The sequence below is a fragment of the Mercenaria mercenaria genome, chromosome 15 (assembly GCF_021730395.1).
Source record: "Mercenaria mercenaria strain notata chromosome 15, MADL_Memer_1, whole genome shotgun sequence".
NCBI lineage: Eukaryota > Metazoa > Mollusca > Bivalvia > Venerida > Veneridae > Mercenaria > Mercenaria mercenaria.
Window position 1 is genome coordinate 36,764,137 of NC_069375.1, and position 20,816 is coordinate 36,784,952.

General features: G+C 33.3%; 1 protein-coding gene across 1 annotated transcript; it reads left to right on the top strand.

Annotated features, from left to right (window-relative positions):
* The first annotated feature begins 9,172 nt into the window (after window positions 1–9,172).
* On the top strand, window positions 9,173–9,805 carry LOC123554898 (zinc finger protein 761-like). The gene has a single exon (XM_045345351.2). The coding sequence runs from the start codon at window positions 9,173–9,175 to the stop codon at window positions 9,803–9,805; it is 633 nt and encodes a 210-aa protein (XP_045201286.2).
* Window positions 9,806–20,816: the final 11,011 nt, after the last annotated feature.

The window sequence follows — 20,816 nt, forward strand, 5'->3', positions numbered from 1 at the left end:
TACAATTGCACCCAGATACTATTAAGTTATTCCTTTTAATGTTCGCAGATGATGTTGCATTATTAGCCGACACAGTGTATGGCCTTCAAAGGCAACTGAATATTTTGTCAGATTTTTGTGATACATTTAAATTAAAAGTAAATGAAGGCAAAACTAAAATTGTAGTCTTTAAAAATGGCGGCGTACTTGCGAGGAATGAGAAATGGAAATATAAAGGTACTGAGATTGAAGTTGTAAATAAATTTGGTTATGTTGGATTGACATTTACTAGTCAGTTATCTATGAATTGTATGGTTCATGACCTATGTGTTAAAGGGAAAAGAGTACTAATCTCTATTCTAAATTCACTATACAACTGTGGTCAATTGTCAAAATCTGTATTTTTTAAAATTTTTGATTGTAAAGTTTGTCCTCAATTGCTATACGGTTCTGAAATATGGGGCATATATAAGTTTGATAAACTAGAACGTGCTCAGTATTACGCATGTAAAAGGTTTATGTGTGTTAAACAGAAAACATCTAATGTTGCAATTTTAGGAGACTGTGGTAGATACCCATTATACATAACAACATACAAAAGGTCAATTAAGTACTGGATGAAAATTCTGAAAATGCCCAATGATAGGTTTGTGAAGAAATGCTATAATATGATGCTAAATGATGATACGAATGGGCATGTAAACTGGGTAACTGCTGTTAAAAATTGTTTGATGAGTCATGGTTTTGGTCATGTATGGTTAAGTCAAAATGTGCAGTATGAGTCGGGCTTTTTAAAAATGTTTGAAAATAGGTTAAAGGATATTTATAAACAAGATTGGAATGTAAATTTAAACCTAAATGCTAAACTTGTGCATTATAAAGAATTTAAAAATGAGTTTGAATTTGAGCTATACTTGCATGTACTTAATTTGAGAAAGTTCAGATACGTTTATGTTAATTTTAGATTAGGTAGTATGGATTTAGAAATTGAGAAAGGAAGGTATACTAATACCGCAAGAGAAAATAGAAAATGTAAACTGTGCGATACCAATTCTGTTGAGGACGAGTACCATTTCCTGTTGCGCTGTGGCTGTTATAGAGATGTCCGTGTACTACATATACCAAGCAACTATTATACTCGCCCAGATGTTAATAAATTTAATATTCTTATGTCAACAAGAAATGAAGGACTGATAAAGTCAACAGCGGTATTTCTTTATTATGCATTTGAAAAAAAGAAAGAAACTTTTACTAACTTTATTAGCGCAAGATATTTAGATGTTAGATTGATGGATAAATATTTATGAAACAAATACCCATATTGCAACACTGTTATATTATATGTTTATATCTATATACGCACACTATACTGATTTTGAAAGCTTGTATATTTATTTTGTATATACCTTGCATGGGCCGGAGGCCTTGAAGCAAATAAAGAATTGTCATTGTCATTGTCAGTCACGTATTTTAGAAATACTTTCTTCCTTAAAGTATTGACTTGAATCAAAGTTTATTTTTTTATTCTAAATATTGAACGAACCCACGTAATTGAGGTACATATTATCATAACCAAAGACTCTATCCAGTATATCAAAGCGTGCGTACATCCAGTCATCTCATGGTTGAAAGTGGAGCATCAATAAGTGATTCTGTTGACGTTATGAAATGTTTTATGTTATAGTGGTATAACGTTCTTTATCGTTCCTTTGTCTTTTACGTCGTTTCTATTTTTTCAAACTGGAAAGTTTTCGGGCGAGGGTTTTTAGATAGTATAAAACGTTGATAAAATGGTCATGTAGTTTATAGACATAAAGGATAAATTGACGCAAACAGAAGCCATTGGTTAGGCAGCTGGCAAATGACCCACAAAAAAACAACGTCATTTTACATGTAATACCTTACTCCTAGTTAAAGTACTCACTGTGTCATGTAATGAAATGTATTACAGTGCATTCGCGATGCTACGAATCGCAATTTAACGAAATACCGGTATACTACGAAAAGGTGTTGTGGTCCCGGCTGCTTTCCTTCTTATTTCTATGTTACAAAGTCACGGTTTTACGAAAATGCAATTTTGCGAAAAATGCGCTCCAACGAATGTATTGTTATGCCCTTAAAGCATGTTTTTAACTTGTTTAAGTTTAGATTTTACGAATACCTGTATCGTCTAAATTTTCACACCTTCCATAACGGCGTGAAAATGCTTTAGAGTGGAAAGTGTCACTATCATTTAGCTGGTCGTAAACAGTAATTAAAGTGTGAAAACTTAGTACTGAAATTCGAAACACATACGCTGTACAATATGACAGAAGTAAGTGGTTATTTTTTTTTCTCCTATAACTATCCGATCGGATAGCATTCCAGTCACACTTGCTTCGATATTTATACATCTCGAGCAAACACTGCATAAAAACAATAAAAAGGTATTTAAGTCCTGATCGTCTGTATATTGTCGTTTTATTATTCCAAACAATTCAGTAAAGGGTAGCTGAGGGTATCGGAATATGCGATTTTTTGTTCTAGTGCAACAATGTACCCTAAATATGTTTTATGTACAGTGAATAAAAAGTGAAGAAAAAGCAACCCGTTTTAAATTTCAGATACCATCAAAGTTCAGATTCGAAATAGATTTGTAGTAAACCTAGATGTACATATAAAATTGTTCTTCGATTCGAAAATCACATGTTTAAATATCACGGGTTACGACGTGTAGATATTAAGATGCTGTATAGCGAAATTTCCTATGCTACGATTGAACGAAAATGCGATATTACGAAAAAAACGGCCGGTCCCTTGGCTTTTCGTAGGATCGCGATTGTACTGTATGTTATAAAATATCTTGAATATAACATCTTGTGAACTTCACATAAATAAGTGCTTCTATGCGTTTTAGACACTATTTTCCTTTAGAACCATATTTGTAATCAGATCAGTAATCTATGTAGTAAGAGAGCTTTATATAAGTCAGAAGTAAAGAAGTTGAAATTATATCACAAACCTTTAAATAAATATCTAAATAGCATTTGTTTATATTTTCTGATAGTTTATGCCAAAAGCAAATTGAAGTAGGAAACAATTTAATGTTGATTTTTATCTAGAAGCATGTCAATTAATTTGCGAATAGTTTTCTATCAGTGTCGCCAAGATGCAGAAAACATATTATTACAGATTATTCAAAACTTGATATTTAAGTAATTTGCTGTTAAACCATCAGATCATTGTTTTATGGTTAACAAAATGAAGTTTGTCTACGCATATCCCTTAGCTATTTTAATAAAGCTTCATGAAGTGAAAATAATTGGTGCCCTAGACTTTTGAGTTTGGAGAGGTTCCAAAACTAGACAATTATCATACGAACAGTATATCTGTTTCAGTTTTACATTATGTCAAAACGATTTTCACCTTTAATATTCAGTTTCACACTTCCTAGTAGTATGACGTTTTACTTCCTCAACCGACCTTCTTCATAATTGTTCACCATGAACACTTTGATTTCATTGCAAACGACTCCATGTATCACAGAAAAGAAAGATTAAGATATTCCGATATTACGCTGAATATTAAGGTGTGAATGTTCGACCAGAGTTGGTGATCCAGAATGCCTAGCAAAGGGCCTTGTTTCCAGTTTGATGTCACCCCATGGGGTAAGGTCATACGAGTCTTTAATATGTTTTAAAGGACTAATAACCCTATATCTATACACGCACACGCAGTAAATCACTGCAACTAAGAAACGTGTATAATTATAGATATAAAGCTAGGGATCAGGCTCTGTGGAGGGGTTCAGCGGGATAGGCAGTCTAGCGGAAAAGGTGTTGCCAGATTAATACGAAGTTCGTTGATTCAAACTGTACAAAGGTCAATCTATTTTACTATTCCAATTCTCTCTTCAAGAGAGCAGCATTTAGACTTATTCAAAAACTTGAAATCTTACTCAAATTACGTCACTTGTCAAACCAACTGGGGAAAGGGTGGTGGTGGATGGTGGGGGGAGGGGAGTGAGGTTGTTACGAGCCACGAGCCCTTCGGCCCAGCCGTAGATCCAGGCCTACATTACATTTTTTTTTGTAATAAAGAAAGCATTAGGATGACGGAATGCTTTAGTTGGTTTCTTATTTTAATTGTCTTTAAAAAAAACATATACAATTATTTTTATATAGAATTGGAAGAATACATGGAAGTAATAATCAATATTTGGACGAGGTGAATGCCGAGTCCAAATATGGATTATTATTGCTGTGTATTCGTCCAACTGAATTCAGTATTGTACTCAACATTGTTAAATTACCTCCTTATTTCACACAATAAAAAGATAGAACTTGTGGTGAAATTTCATGAAATTTTGAACCGAAACCATAATAATTGGCCTGGAAATGTTCTAATTAAGAAATTGAGTGCTTACACTAACATCTTTCTTTCAAAAATAAGAAAGTTGCCGTATTTTTTTAAAATATATACAAGGGAAGGAATTCGAGATCTCCTTATAAGGAATCGGAAGAGTTGTCCCGTCCAATACGGAAAAGATATAGGTGTTTGGGACTGGAGTCCAATATGAGAAAGCATACAGTTTGTGGATTGCAGATTTCAGATATTGCTATATATAGCTAAGAAAATGTGACATTCAGTACAATGCTGGTTTCTATTGTATTGTCACCTGATATAAAGGTGAGAAATAGTATGTTTCACAAGGATTTAAATTAATTAGATGTTGCAATACCAGGAAAAAAAATTCCTTATTTAGCCTCACTTTTGAATGTAAATATATTTGCCTTATAATCATATTCATAAAACATCCCATGTACTGTATTAGTACTGTCAAATCCATGTTTCAATGAAAATTGTATGGAACTGGAATGCAGACTACTGTATGGATTACAGTATACATCTACGCATATGTAAACTTGTTCTTACAAAATACCAATAATGAACCTCAAAATGTAAAGGATGTTTACATGATGTTTTGATATCATTAAATACCAAAATGAGTTTTGTTAACTTAATTTTAAAAGTGATATGATATTCATACTTAAATAAAATCATCCTATAAATGAGTTTTTTAAACAATATATCAAATGTATATGAAACGTAACTGAATATATATTGTGGCAAGAATGATTAATTATTGAGGTCATAAACTCACTTTTGAAAACTGCTTTCAAACATATATGATTAAAATTAATAAAACATATGTTCCCTTTTGGGGCCTCATTTTAAGCTAGTTGATGTCATCCCGTCTCATCCTTTTTTTGGATTTAGCATACTTCAAAATAGTAATATATAAAGTTTCATGCTTTCTTCACAAAAGGAAACATCTGTTCCCTTTAACATATACGCAATGAGTATCATTAATGCCGATTATAATGATAAAAGATAAACTCAAAGTTGCCGTTTTATTGTCTCAGTGGGTGTAATAATGCAGTATTGTTATACCAAAATTAATGGTTACTTTAAAAGTAATGGAAATTCTGTGCTAACGTTTCAAATTGACCAATGAGATGAAGAGTTACTGATAAACAAATTTGTGACTGGGTGCACACTAAGTCTCACAAAATTACATTTAGGCTGTAAATTGTTATGTTCAAGCTACTTGACAGGAGAAATGCACTTTTCAAAACAACTCCTACAAAATGTATGCAGTACAGGACACCCTGCTATACAATATAATATTATATTATATTAAGAATAACAAAGTACATGCTTCAATCTTATTTTGTGATATCACAAAAAGTAATGTTATCTGCTACTCTACAAGCCACTGTAACAAGTGGCGACAAGCATTGGTTATTTTTCAGTCTTTGAACTTCTGTTCTTCAAGGAGTGGGCAGTTACTTGCGGAGAACAGGTTTGTACTGGTACAGAACCCAGGAACACTGTTTAGGTTAACTGCCCGCCGTTACATGACTGAAATACTGTTGAAAAACGGCGTTAAACCCAAAACAAACAAATAAATCAAGGAGTGACCTAGATATGCCTTGGATTCTTTAATTCATATTCTTTTACAAGTGTATCATCGGGAAATTTTATTGAAGTGGAATCTTTTCTCTTCATAAATCTAAGCTGAAATCATTACAGATCATTAAAGACTAGAAGTTGTTAAGTAATTTTCTTATGCATTAGTATTCTTTTAGATAACCGCCCGCTTAGCTCAGTAGGTAGAGCGTCGGTCAACGGATCGCGGGGCCGCGAGTTCGATACTCGGGCGGGGCATATGTTCTCCGACACTATTTGATAAACGAAACTGTGTCTGAAATCATTAGTCCTCCACCTCTGATTCTAGCTTAAAATGAGGCCCCAAAAGGGAAAGTTGGCAGTTACTTGCAGAGATTAGGTTTGTATTGGTACAGAATCCAGGAACATTGGTTAGGTTAACTGCCCGCCGTTACATGGCTGAAATACTGTTGAAAAAACGGCGTAAAACCCAAAACAAACAAACAAACAATGATAACATAGATAATTTCTCTGCAACCAAACCAAAGCTTCAGAAAGATGATTCATGTTTGCAGCCATTCAAGTGTTTTGTAAACTCAGTAAGAAACATTCATTTGATACCATAATTGCGCCAATGATAGTAAAGTCTGATGACCTTAAAATAACCAGCACTACTGGGTTCACATGCCATTTAAAGGGTCATGAAATTGGCCTTATTTTTTCAAACGTTTTTAACAGAAATTTAACAGGTCACCATTAAAATTCACCCATTACTTCTTACTATTTAATGGGATGTTCATGACCATAGTTTTAATGCCATATATCACAAAGCCATGAAAGTATATTAAATCCCTGGTTAAATATACCTTGTTTAAATGACTTTGTTGGCCATGAACAGCTGCTTAAAATTAACCATTTAGACACACACGTCATAGAATCTAAACATATATACTGTTTTGTAAAATGCTAGAAGAATATTTGATTCTTCCTTTTTCTCTTATTATTTTGTAATGAAACACGTGTAACAGCCTTGTACAAATATCTGTCCTATTGTAACCTCATTCTGTCATATGTTCATACGAAATGAGAAATTAAATGGATATTGTATTGTTCTGGGTTGTACTGAGAAAGGTTTACAGGTACCGGATTTATAGATCAAATGACCATATGGGTAGTTTTAACTATTCAAAATTTTTATATTGACAAACATTCCGACCAAGTTGTTGTTGGTACAGACATTAGGCGTCAAGTGTATTCAAATAGCAACTGTTAATGACAATGTCAGCGCACAATGGGCGATCACAATTTAGCTCTCCTTCAGTACTTTGTGCTCAGGTGCATGCACTTAACCAGCTAAGAGCAAATGTTTGAGGGATCACAAGTAGCTCCCCCAAATCAAGCGTACCACACTCTTTGATTCATTGAAACGAAGAAATCATTGATCTGCCCACGCCCCAAATAAATTTAAATCAGACTGTAAATCTTCACAACCATGTGTACTGTTCACTTCTCTATAAACCTTACTTTCTATCAAGGATTGGAAAATTTGAAAATCTAAGCTGGTCTGAACATATTTTATAATGTAAATTCCTTACCCCACCCACTTTCTTATACAAATGCTGATTATTTGACAGGAAAAACAAAAACAGAAAAAATGGCATGCATCAATACGTATTTACCCTTACCAAACTAATGTAGATTGATGTTGCCAAATAAATTAATATGATTACATCCGACTTTTATTGAAATAAATGCGATTTTTTTTTGTAGGAACACAATTTGGCAAACATTTGAAAAAAATGGCGTAATTAATTAGGAAAATTAACTTTAATGCAAATAAATATAACATCATGATAAATTATAGTCGATGTGTGCGAAGTATGTATTTATTGTGATTAAAGTCCATTTCAGACAATATGGGACTGGGATTATAAGCATTCAATGTACGAGTGCAAGCCAAAAACAACAAGAAGAAATATTTTTTTGTTCAGCCGAAATATACGAATTACATTTTACATAATGTAGGATTTAAATTGGCATCAAATCGCATTAAATCAAATTTAAGGGCCATGAATAATCCTGTTAAATTTAAAATATACAGAATCTCACTATTTTTTAAAGTCATTAATTTTTTAGCTACCAAACTAAATTTTTAACGGCGTGATTCATGGTCAAAAATGGGTGTTTTAATAGTATTTTAACATGTAACCCATTAATATTGTAAAACCCGTTAGATAATTGAAGGAAGAATTAATGGGGTTAATTAACGGTTTACCCTATTTTCATGGATATTTAACACGGTTTTAAACCATTTTAATGGTATATGCATCCAGTAGTGCAGATTATAGAGTAATTCTATTTGAAAGTTTGTATGTTTATTATAATTTGAAACCGTACGCTTTTTACTAAATAATGGCAAGTTATTATTTAACGATAAATCTTAAGCATTATATTTTAGTAGCAAGAAAAGAATGCTATAATGTTAAAAATGTAAAAAAATGTTACATAAAAATCTTCTATTCTGTATAGCAAATATAGACTTAACAAATCTTCCACAGCACAGTTTGATACTTAAATATAGTTTTAGCATTATTATATAGGAGAAAAGATATTGCTTTTACTGTATATTTAAGACTATTTTATACTAAATATATTATATATATGGCCTTTTTAATAGGGGTGACACTATTATAAACAAGACCTTTTACTCAATATCTTGAATATAACATCTTGTGAAATTTATGTGCATATGCATATCAAAACGTTATTATTTTAGGGTGTATCAGGCAAAATTCGATAGCATTTTTTTCTGTTTTTCTACTGTGGGTGTGTTTGTATGCTTGAGAGCCTTTAACGGTGCCCTACTGCTTCCATATGTGTTGCTTGTTCGTTTTGCTATGTTATTGAGTTAGTCGTGGTTGAATGTTTATCTTTGGTACACGAGTGTCTGCGCTATCGTTGTGAACGTTGTATTTTGACTGTTATTAAGGAACGTGGCATTCCCATATGTCACCCTTGTTATCCGGATAATACGAAATGATGTGATAATTCCAAAATACTACAAACTGGATGAACTGTCAAACTGTCTATATTTTTATATTCGTCGCACTTTTAACAGAATGTAACAGTTTTGGTTTGTTTCAGTTTTTACCAGGCATAAAATTGCTCTTTGTAAACAATTGCTTGTCAACTAGTATACCAGGTTCAGACTTCTTGAAACGTGTACACATCTTTAATTACAGGTATTCATTCCAGAATAGAGATGAATGAAATAGACAGCATTGAAGAACAGATAGAGATGTCCTTTATGGACGAACATTTTGATATAGGAGAGGAGATACAGCCTCTGGATGGCTCCTTTGTTGAAGTTTCAACAGCTGATGAGTACCCTCATAAATATACGGTTTGCGGAAAGGAGTATAAGCATAGCCAGTCTCTCTTCAGACACAAAATGTCACACAACACACAGCAGACATCACTGAGGTGTGAGGAATGTAGGAAAACATATTCGTCCAAGCAGTCGTTGAAGGTTCACAAGGCAATGAAGCACAAGGTAGACGTTGAAACTAGTGGAAAAAAGTGTCCTTATCCGGAATGCAATAAAAACTTCCAGTCAAAAAGTAAGCTACAAGACCATGTAAATACTCACCTGAAAATAAGACCACATAAATGTTCCAAATGTGAGAAGACATTTGCGATTAGATACGAAAGGAAGCGTCATGAGAAAGTATGGGGCACCTCAGAATCAAGTGTAGTAGAGTGTATAGTGTGTAATGAGTCATTCTCATCCAGATCTAACCTAGCCATTCACAACGCAACTCACAAAGACATCAGGTTTTCCTGCAGCAAGTGTGACAAGGATTTCAAGTATATCACAGGACTATATAGGCATTAAGCAAAAAAGAATCATTAGTATTCTCTTACCCTCTTCTTCGAGTACAGAAAACGTAGCTTCAACGCCAAACTAAAACACTAAAGTCAGTGACGTGCCCACGCAAAACGATTTTTTTTGTATTTCGTTGCTGTTCCGTTATTGTTTAATCATAGTTTTCTTGTTTAAGGATGGTGAGTGATTAGACATTAATAGATATTCATTTCTTTATGGGAATTATATTTGGATTTATTTCAAGTTAATAGTAAACTTAGAGACTGTTTGTAGTGTGTTAAATGCAGCAAATTAATAGAAATGCATTGAAATTTTCACACATTTTGCGCTCCCCCATGAGTCTTTATCATGATATAAACTTGCACACCTCTTATTTTTAAACTTGCAAAATATCTTCAACAACAATACATTTTGGATTCCATGATGAATTTGTCAGATCCAATCATTATATACATTGTATATCATGTCTGATTACCTCCCTTGATTTTAATCAAAACGAATTTGTATCAGTAAGGATTTATAGGACTCATTTGAAATTTCATTATTGTCATTAGTTAGACTCAGACAATCAGGCTAGATAACTATGGACTGATTTTTAGTCAAATTATCTCCCTTTATTAAAGATCAAAATGGGTATATCTTCGTTACTAATGAAAATACTGACCTGAAATTTCATTTATGCCATCAAATCAGTGGACAATCAGTGAACATACATATTGACTGAATTTATGACAAATTACCTCCCTCTATCTTTTATTTAAATGGATATACCTAGCAGCTTCTGAGGAGATTGGTTTGAAACATTATTTAAGTCTTCCATGGTAAGAAATGTCTACTATTTCTTACTTTTCTAATATATTGTTGTAAAGGCTTGTACTCTGTATCTTCTACATGCATTTACCAATGCATTATTACCTCCCCTGATTTTAATAAAAATAGATTTATCTCAGTAAGTGTTTATAGGACATATTTGAATTTTATTTATTGTCATTACTTGGACTGAGACAATTAAGGTAGATAACTATTGACTGATTTTATGTCAAATTACTTCCTTTTGTTTTAAATTAAAATGGGTGTATCTCAGTAACCGATGAAGATACTGACTTGAAATGTCATTTATGCCATCAAATGGACTCGGACAATCAGGGTAGATAATCTGACTGAATTTATGACAAATTACCTCCCTTTTTATGTAAATGAATATACCTCAGCGGCATGTAATGAGATTGGTTTTAAATGTTATTCAAGTCTTCCAGGGTAAGGAATAGTCTTTATAGTACAAAAATGCAGGATTTGAGCCATGGACCCTCAAACTTGTTATAGAGATTGACTATGAATAGTATGTGACCCATAGGTCAAAAGGGACTGTCAATAGAAAATATTTATCCTGGTGATATTTAAACTGTATTCCTATGTGATCTATGTCAAAACCTGATCTTACCATTAAGAGCAGTGGTACTCAGGTGAGCGATATAGGGCCATCATTGACCCCTTGTCATACGTGTTTGTTGAAAACCATTTTTGCTTACTTAGTAATACTACATGTTTGTTTCGTTTGATTATGCAGCATGTTAAAGAACATGCATTTTGCTTTTTAAGATTTTTTGTCGAAAACCAGTTTTTGCTTCCTTAGAAAAAGTAGTAACTGTTTGTTCTGTCTTAATATGCAGCATATTACTGAAAATATAATTGTGCTTTTTGAAACTGTTTTTAGTGAAAACACTTTTGCGTGGATAGTAAATCTACCACTTTTAGCTCAACTGTCACGTAGTGACAAGGGGAGCTTTTGTGATCGCCCAACTTGAATCAAACTTGCACACAACTTGTATTGGCATATTATCTCGGTTTCTTTATGGTTTGATTTGTTACAAACTTGCAAAATATCTTCAATAACAATAAATATTGAATTCTATGATGAATCTGTCAGATCCAGAATTATTTCATATCTGATTACCTGCCCTGATTTTAATCAAAATAGATTTATATCAGTGAGTACTTATAGGACTCATTTGAAATTTCATTATTGTCATTACTTGAACTTAGACAATCAGAGTAGATATCTAGGGACTGATTTTATTTCAAATTACCTCCCTTTATTTCAAATTAAAATGGGTATATCTCTGTAACGAAGATACTGATATGAAATTTCATTTATGCCATCAGATGTACTTGGACAATGTGTGAAGATACACATTGACTACATTATATGAAAAAGTACTTCCCTTTCATTTGTGTAAATGAATATACCTTGGCAGCTTCTAATGAGATTGGTTTGAAATGTTATGTATGTCTTCCGTGGTAAGAAATTGTAATGTTAGATAACTCTTGATCGAACGTTTATCGATATGAATAGTTTGCTAATATATTGTTGCAAATTATTGTATTCTTTATCTTCTTCATACATATACCAATACATGATGGCCTCCCCTGATTTTAATAAGAATGGATTTATCTCAGTAAGTATTTATAGGACATATCTGAATTTTATTTATTGTCATTAGTTGAACTGAATCAATCAGAGTAGTTAACTATGGAATGATTTTATGTCAAATTAAATTACCTCCCTTTGTTTCAGATTAAAATGCGTGTATCGCAGTAACTAATGAAGATACTGGTTAGAAATGTCATTTATGCCTTTATATAACTTTTCTTTGATGCAACTTCAAAGTTTTTTTTTCTTGTTTTGTTTTGTTTTGTTTTGTTTTGTTTTTAAATATTAATAAAGACAATTTTCTTACTTTCATGTGGATTTATCAAATGTTGTTATTTATGGACTTTTGTACTAATTTATGTATGAAAAGAACTTTGTAAACTAACGCCAAGAAGTGTGATAAGGCTGAGTTTGAAACACTTTGACAGTGTTAAGTGTCAAGCTTTGTGCTATTCATCATTCGAAAGGACTTAAATTCAATTCAATTCAATTCAATATATTTATTGCATTAAACATGTTACACATATTTATAGCAACACAATACATTAAATACAATAGAAGACATGGATTTCTTAAACAATATACATTTTTTGCAAAAGAGCATAGATGTTTGTGGATATTAGAAATAGGTTCTTAGTTTCGTGTCAGATAGGCATAATATATAAATTTACTCAAGTTCTGTACAATTTTCCGATTAGTCACTGCTAGTAGGTTGATAAACTTTTGTTTGGTGGGCCAAGTATAATAATAACGTTTTAAATATTTAACTCTAAGATCTCTAAATCTAGGACAGTTTAGAAGAAAATGATATTCATTTTCGATTATTCCATTGTTACAATATATACAATTTCTTTCGTTCCTTGGTACATTGTTGTAACGCCCGCGTTCTATTGCTAAGTCATGGGATGATGTACGGAATTTCGTAAATGATATTTTGAATTTAGGCTCTTGTATAATGTCAAGATATTTTTCTACTTTAAATTCATGCTTAAATAAACAATACGTTTCAAGACGAGGAGAGTTATTAATTGATGAGTACCATTGTTGGTTATACATATCTATTATTCTTTGTTTTATTGTATTGAAATTAATAAGCATATTAAACTTGTTTTGCCAGGTGTAGGTTAAACCGTGGTCATCAAGGATAGTTCTAATTTTATGGGCCCAATTACTCCCGTTGTAAGTGTCACCTGTCTCAGCATCGTTCTTCAACATATTGTATACTTTAAATAATATTGACTGATTGTCTAGAGTTAGTAATTTTATCCAGTATTTAATAAATAGTATTTTTCTTTGAATAATCATTGGTGTTCTTCCTAATTCTCCATAAAGAGCATCTACATTTGTGGAGCGTTTAACACATAGGAATTTTCTACAAAATTTAGTATGTACAATCTCAACGTCTGGTCGGCATGCTGGCCTCACACCTCGGCGCAATAATTAAGGGTTGACGACACAAGGGTATCAAATAAGTATACTTTCTAAGACACTGGTAGGTCCAACTGGTTATATACTGTAAATAAATTATGAAGCGAGAAGTGGGCATGTTGTGCGATACGTTGCTGCGTGCGATTCCAATTACCGTTTTTAAACAAATAAACGCCAAGATACTTAAATGACTGAACAATTTCAATAAGTGAATTATAAATGTAAAAATTAAACAATGTATGACGACCATTTTCAAATATCATTATTATGTCTCCCCCAGGAGACATATTGTTTTTGCCCTGTCCGTCCGTCCGTCCGTACGTCACACTTCATTTCCGAGCAATAACTAGAGAACCATTTGACCTAGAACCTTCAAACTTCATAGGGTTGTAGGGCTGCTAGAGTAAACGACCCCTATTGTTTTTGGGGTCACTCCATCAAAGGTCAAGGTCACAGGGGCCTGAACATTGAAAACCATTTCCGATCAATAACTAGAGAACCAATTGACCCAGAATGTTGAAACTTCATAAGATGATTGATCATGAAGAGTAGATGACCCCTATTGATTTTGGGGTCACTCCATCAAAGGTCAAGGTCACAGGGGCCTGAACATTGAAAACCATTTCCGATCAATAACTAGAGAACCACTTGACCCAAAATGTTGAAACTTCATAGAATGATTGATCATGAAGAGTAGAGTAGATGTCCCCTATTGGTTTTGGGGTCACCCCTTCAAAGGTCAAGGTCACAGGAGCCTGAACATTGAAAACCATTTCCGATCAATAACTAGAGAACCACTTGAACCAGAATGTTGAAACTTCATAGGATGATTGGTCATAAAGAATAGATGATCTTTATTGATTATGGGATCACTCCGTCAAAGGTCAAGGTCACAGGGGTCTGAACATGGAAAACCATTTCTGATCAATAACTAGAGAACCACTTGACCCAGAATGTTGAAACTTCATAGGATGATTTAGCATGCAAAGTAGATGACTCCTGTCGATTTTTGGGTTACTCCATTAAAGGTCAAGGTCACAGGGGCCTGAACATTGAAAACCATTTCCGGTCAGTAACTTGAGAACCACTTGACCCAGAATATTGAAACTTAATAGGATGATTGGTCATAAAGAGTAGATGACCCCTAACGATTTTGGGGTCACTCTGTGAAAGGTCAAGGTCACAGGGGCCCGAACATTGAAAACCATTTCCGGTCAGTAACTTAAGAACCACTTGACCCAGAATGATGAAACTTCGTAGGATGATTGGTCATGCAGAGTAGATGAACTCTAACGATTTTAGGGTCACTCTGTTAAAGGTCAAGGCCACAGAGGCCTGAACATGGAAAACCATTTCCAATCAATAACTTGAGAATCTCTCGACCCAGAATGTTGAAACTTCATAGGATGATTGTTCATGCAGAGTAAATGACCCTTATTGTTTTTGGGGTCGTTCCGTTAAAGGTAAAGGTCACAGGGGCCTGAACATTGATAACCAGTTCCTATCAATAACTTGAGAACCACTTGACCCAGAATGTTGAAACTTCATAGGATGATTGAACATGCAGAGTAGATGACCCCTATTGATTTTGGTGTCAGTCTATTAAAGGTCAAGGTCACAGTGGCCTGTTCATGTAAAATCATTTTTTGGAAATAACTTGAGAACCACCTGACCTACAATGTTGAAACTTAATAGGATGATTGGACATGCAGAGTAGATGACCCCTATTTATTTTGAGGTCACTTGATCAAAGGTCAAGGTCACAGGAGCCTGAACAGTGACTTGAGAACCACTAGGCCACGAGTGTTGAAATTTAGCGGGATGACTGGACATGCCAAGTAGATGATCCCTATTGCAGCCAACCATCAGTGTCTCTTTGACTTTCGCTCCTGACCCCAATTGACTTCTTGCCTATAGGACTTTGCATTGGGGGAGACATGCGCTTTTTTACAAAAGCATTTTCTAGTTTTCGTTTTATTTACATTTAATCGGAGTCCCCATGCATTGCAATAAGTTTCAACATCATTTAACAATGACTGTACTGTTTTGGGATCATGAGCAAATATGGTCCCGTCGTCAGCAAATAGTAGCAAAAATAGTTTTATATCTTCAATACTAACAATTCCATTTATATTACTATTTATATTTTTCTAAAATATCATTAAAGAAGAAAAGACACAAGATGCTGCTTGCAGGATCTCCCTGCTTTACCCCGATATATGATGTTATAGGATCTGAGTTTGTAGATTTATAACGGATAACAGACTTAACAACTAGATACATCGATTTAATAGCTGTAACGAGTTTTGTGCTTACGTTTGATGTTATTAATTTTTGCCATAACATTACTCGATCAATCCGGTCAAACATTTTTTCCCAGTCTAAAAAAACAACATAAAGTTTCTTTTTCATAGATAGCGTCTTTGATATAATAGCATGGAGGACAAATATACAATCACTAGTGGATTTCGATTTTTGAAATCCATATTGGTTATCTATTAGAACTGAATTTTCGTCTGCCCATTTTGTCAACCTAGTAATTAGCATTTTAGAGTAGATTTTAAACAAAATAAATATGTTTTGTTTTCTTTAATGTTTTATCTGTTAAAATATATCGAGATGTTTTCTGTAACCGTTGTTTATTTTATGTATTTTGCGAATAACAGAAGCCAGGAGCCGTCTATAATAAGAATTTATTTGGTTTTCAATAATTATTGTTTCTCACTGTTTGACTGCCAGTAAAATTATTTGTTGTTGGCGGCTCCTTTAAAAAATGTTAAAGTGAAAAATCAATTGTTTCTTTGTTGTTGTTGTTTATAAACAATATAGCGAAACTGTCAATACCTGTGGTGATTCAGAAACAAGAATGCGTTACTTTAATTAAGATTTTCTTGTTTTTATGACATTATTTTTTATGTTGTCGTCAACTTTTAAAATTATCGATTTAAATTGTTTCCTTGTTTGTTTTTTCTTTTCTTTTTTTTATTATTATCATTATTATTATTATTATTATTATTATTATTTCATTTTATTTTGATATTTTATATAAATCATGTTTTCTTCAGCAGTGTATTATTTCACACGTTAGAACCAAACATAAAACTAAATATTGAAGTTAAATACCAATTAAATTACGTTATTTCTGTCCCGTATAGACTTAATATAAACTTACACTTAATATAAAATGTTCATGGTGTATTGCTAGTATTTGTTTAGAAAACTTAAGAGCAACCACATACAAACATATGTCTTTCTTGGTATAACGATATTTCATGTCAACAATATACAAAATTTTGTTTTCAAATTTGAACGGACTCGAGGGCGATCCGGAGTTTCATCATAATCTTTCTGTTAGAATCAAGTAGTTCAAAAACTAGTAATCTCTGAACGATTGTATTAATGGTGCAGACTTCCGGAAAGTCGTCGGTCCGACGGAAAATTTTGACGCGGTCCGCCTTTCCTTAATCCGGATGCGGTCCGACTGACTGGCATTTATCATACCCCGAGAACCCGACATCTCGGACAACACATCAAAATGGCGTCACTAACATACTATGCCGGGGCAAAACCGGGAAAGAAATGTAAATTAACGCCCGCCCGACAATTGTGGTGAAAAGAAAAAAAAGTACAAAAATGAGAAGGTTGACTAAACATTTAAAGAGAAATGGACTAAAAATCACGCCTGGCTCGTATATGATAGAGAAAAGCAACATATGCGGTGCAGTGACATTTTTTCGGTTCGGCATAAATCTTTTGGTCCGGCATATTCTTAGGCATTGCTGGACCGAACGTCCGGACATTTTTTCCAACTTTCCTGAAGTCAGATGGTGGTTTCATATTAAAGTGTTGGTGGGCCAATTATGTAGACAAATAACAGAAAAAGACGCATTTATCTTAACTACTTGGATTTTATTGTTCATATATTATATTAAGATAGTGGATTGGTTTTCTTTTTGTCGATCTATATTGAATAAACTTGTTGTAACAGTATACATGTATAACTTTTGATGTGTTCTATTTGCCCTGTGTTCTGTTATTGAAAGGCAATTCGGTAACAATAACTGAAACTTTCTAACTAGTTACTTGTACTTGTAACTATAAGCTTTTCGAAGAAAATGCATGAAGTTCTAGGGCTATTCAAGAACTACTCAGAAAATAGCTCGTCTTCTTTAACAGGTCATCAGAAATTGCCGAAACTGATATATTGTCGATATCAAAAATATTTTCAGTTGGTATGACAAAGTCATATTTTCTTTGGACAAATCATAAGTAGAAACATCATGTCACGTCGTCCTTCCCACTTCTGTCGTATTCGCGAAAACATTAGTTGCCCCTAGCTTATTTTAAAAGCTATGTTTTCTTCAACTGATTGAACATTTACGTGACATTCAATTATAAATATGACATCCTTACAAAATCTTGCAGGAATATTTTATTGGTCATCCTAGAAAATCTTTGTTAACTGCTATATGATATATACTTTTTGTGTTTTGAATAAGAAGTTAAGTAAAGTGATGCATGCTCTGCTTATTTAAGGGTAAAACAAAATTTTATCAGTGGAATGGGAGGATAAAATGCAATTCAGACCTCGGAAGATAATAACGAAGTCTTGTTTTGACAATTGATGAGCTTTGTGATACGCACCGGAGCACCCGAGTTCAGTGCTCCTATTCATCAAAATATAGGATTAAAATACGACCAGACTTTATATATTCGAACCAGTGGTAATCACAAAACGTCATTATGGTACGACTAGTCAAGTTGTTAATCTAATTTCGGCACCTCCGTCCATTTTTGTTGATTTAAGACAACAATTCTCACAGTTCATTTGTCTCCGCACCTCAAATTCGAATGGGTCAATCACCAAACATGCATGTTTATACAATGTGTGTTTGTTTGTTTTGGTTTTATGCCTTTTTTCAACAGCATTGCAGTAAAATAAAGGCGAGCAGTTAACCTAATTAGTGTTCCTGGATTCTATACTAGTCAAAACCTGTTATCCGCAAGTAACTGCCAACTTCTCCACATGAATTAATGGTGGAATGATTTCAGACACAATGTCTTTTATCAAATTGTCACAGAAAACATACGGATATGATTTGAGGAGGACAATAACCTCATTATATTCAACCTGTCCCCACCCCGCCCCTCGACAGAAAAATACCATATCCCCTAAAGATAATTGTTTGATTCTTTTGCATTAGCATTCCGTCACCGCCACCGATCAAGCTCAATAACGAAATGATAATGAAGCATAGTTCCATAATACAAAACCAAGCAAATAAAAGCAAGTCCGGTTCGTTTGCTGCTGTGTTGATGAGAGGATGTAAAATATGCTTTATCTCTCAATCAAAATTGCCCCGAGTGGAAATCGAATGAAGACTGCGTATAAACATAGTTTAGGATAGATTTTCAAATAATCTTGGCTTTCTACTCAATCCTTCATGCTTTAATTATGTAGAGTTTCATGTTGTTTATGTATGTATATGAATACAATATTGTTTAAACCAAACATCGTTTTATATAAAACTTAAGATAGCTTTATTGATCTCTCATAATTAAATACAATAAATATCAAGCAGTTGGAATCTTGAGCAAAGAAAGAATTTAACAGTTGTTTACTTAGCGATAACACTTTTGTTTTATGATCATTGGCAATTGTTGTATAAAATGTATAATTGTTTGGTTGTTTTCCTTACAGCTTGTTTACCTGAACTTTTATGTTTCCGTACCATTAAATTAAATTTTCTTTGATTTATTCTTGTTTTTGCAGTAACTGCATTTTCTGTAGAACGCGTAAGACTACTTTGTACATTTGTGACTTTTGTCAAAATGACGAAATGTATAGAATTACTATAATTGTATTTGGTGATAGAAAAGACTTTCTTAATCAACAATTTTACAATGTATTTCGCAGAAACTGTGCGAAATGATGACAATTTCTGGCCAAGGCTTTGTGTGTGTTTTAATGTTAATGAGAAACATAAAAATTTGGGATCATGGAGTCCATTTAATTGATGTGTAACAGAGTTTCGCTTAAGCGTGAGAGGTGTTGCATATTTCATTACCTCTCATGAACAGGCTCAACCAAACTGAGTTTTGTGTTATTTCTTCTTGGTTGCATTCTATGCTTGCAATAGATCTTTTTACAGATTTTATTAACTACAGCACTTTTGAAGTCGATATCATATCATGTTAATGTTTTAAGATGATGTGATACACTTTGATGTAAAAAGTTAACATTTTAATATTCTTATTAATATATAGGATGACGTGTAATCTAATTGGAGTGCATGTTTATTTTCACAAGATATTGATTAACTATAAAACAACAGGAAAGGTTTTTAGTTAGTCAGACATGTGATTTTCACTCTTATACATTGGGAAAAAAGCCGATACATCCGGCTGTACTAGGTTTGTACCCCTAAAAGATTAAACATTGCATGGGTTTATTTGGCTCGCTTCGCTCGCCAACTTATATATACTAACAGTTTCCTTTTTATATTGTCATCTTTGGAAATAGTCTGCATGCAAAACAATTCTTACTTCTATTTTAAAATATCGCAATATTTCAACAGCGGTAGAAACTAAAAAAATGATGATTTTGTAGCATGGGTGTTCCTTGTTGGAAGTTTACGTAAGTGACTTGTTTGACGGTGTAAATAAAACTGTATGAAATTTATAAGCGTCCGTGCTTCTCCATGTGATAAAAATACATTCCCTTACAAACAAATCTTGGCTACGACTTTGACAGTCTTTATCAAAACATATTTTCCACTTATGTTTTATAAAACCAACATAAATCGACAAATTTTTAATTTGGCGTACCATTAACTGATAAAAAATACTGACCGAATGTCGAACAGTGCAGATTTTAATCGGACTGCTCGAATAAAGATGTACACCGGTCGCAAAGGCTGAATCAGTCGTGTCCAGCATAAGGTTTAATGTCAGTAAGTCGACAAGATTTTGTCATAAATTTAGCTATACGACACTCGGTTTCGCTTTTATATACTTGATAACCGTTTTCCTGTTTCATGTTTTACTTTACACAGGTTTGATTTTGATAGGTTTGGATGACACTTGAAATGTTCCTTTATCAGTCACCTATCAGATTTGACCTACTACTCTTAATACAGAGATTCTTCAGTAACTACGCTG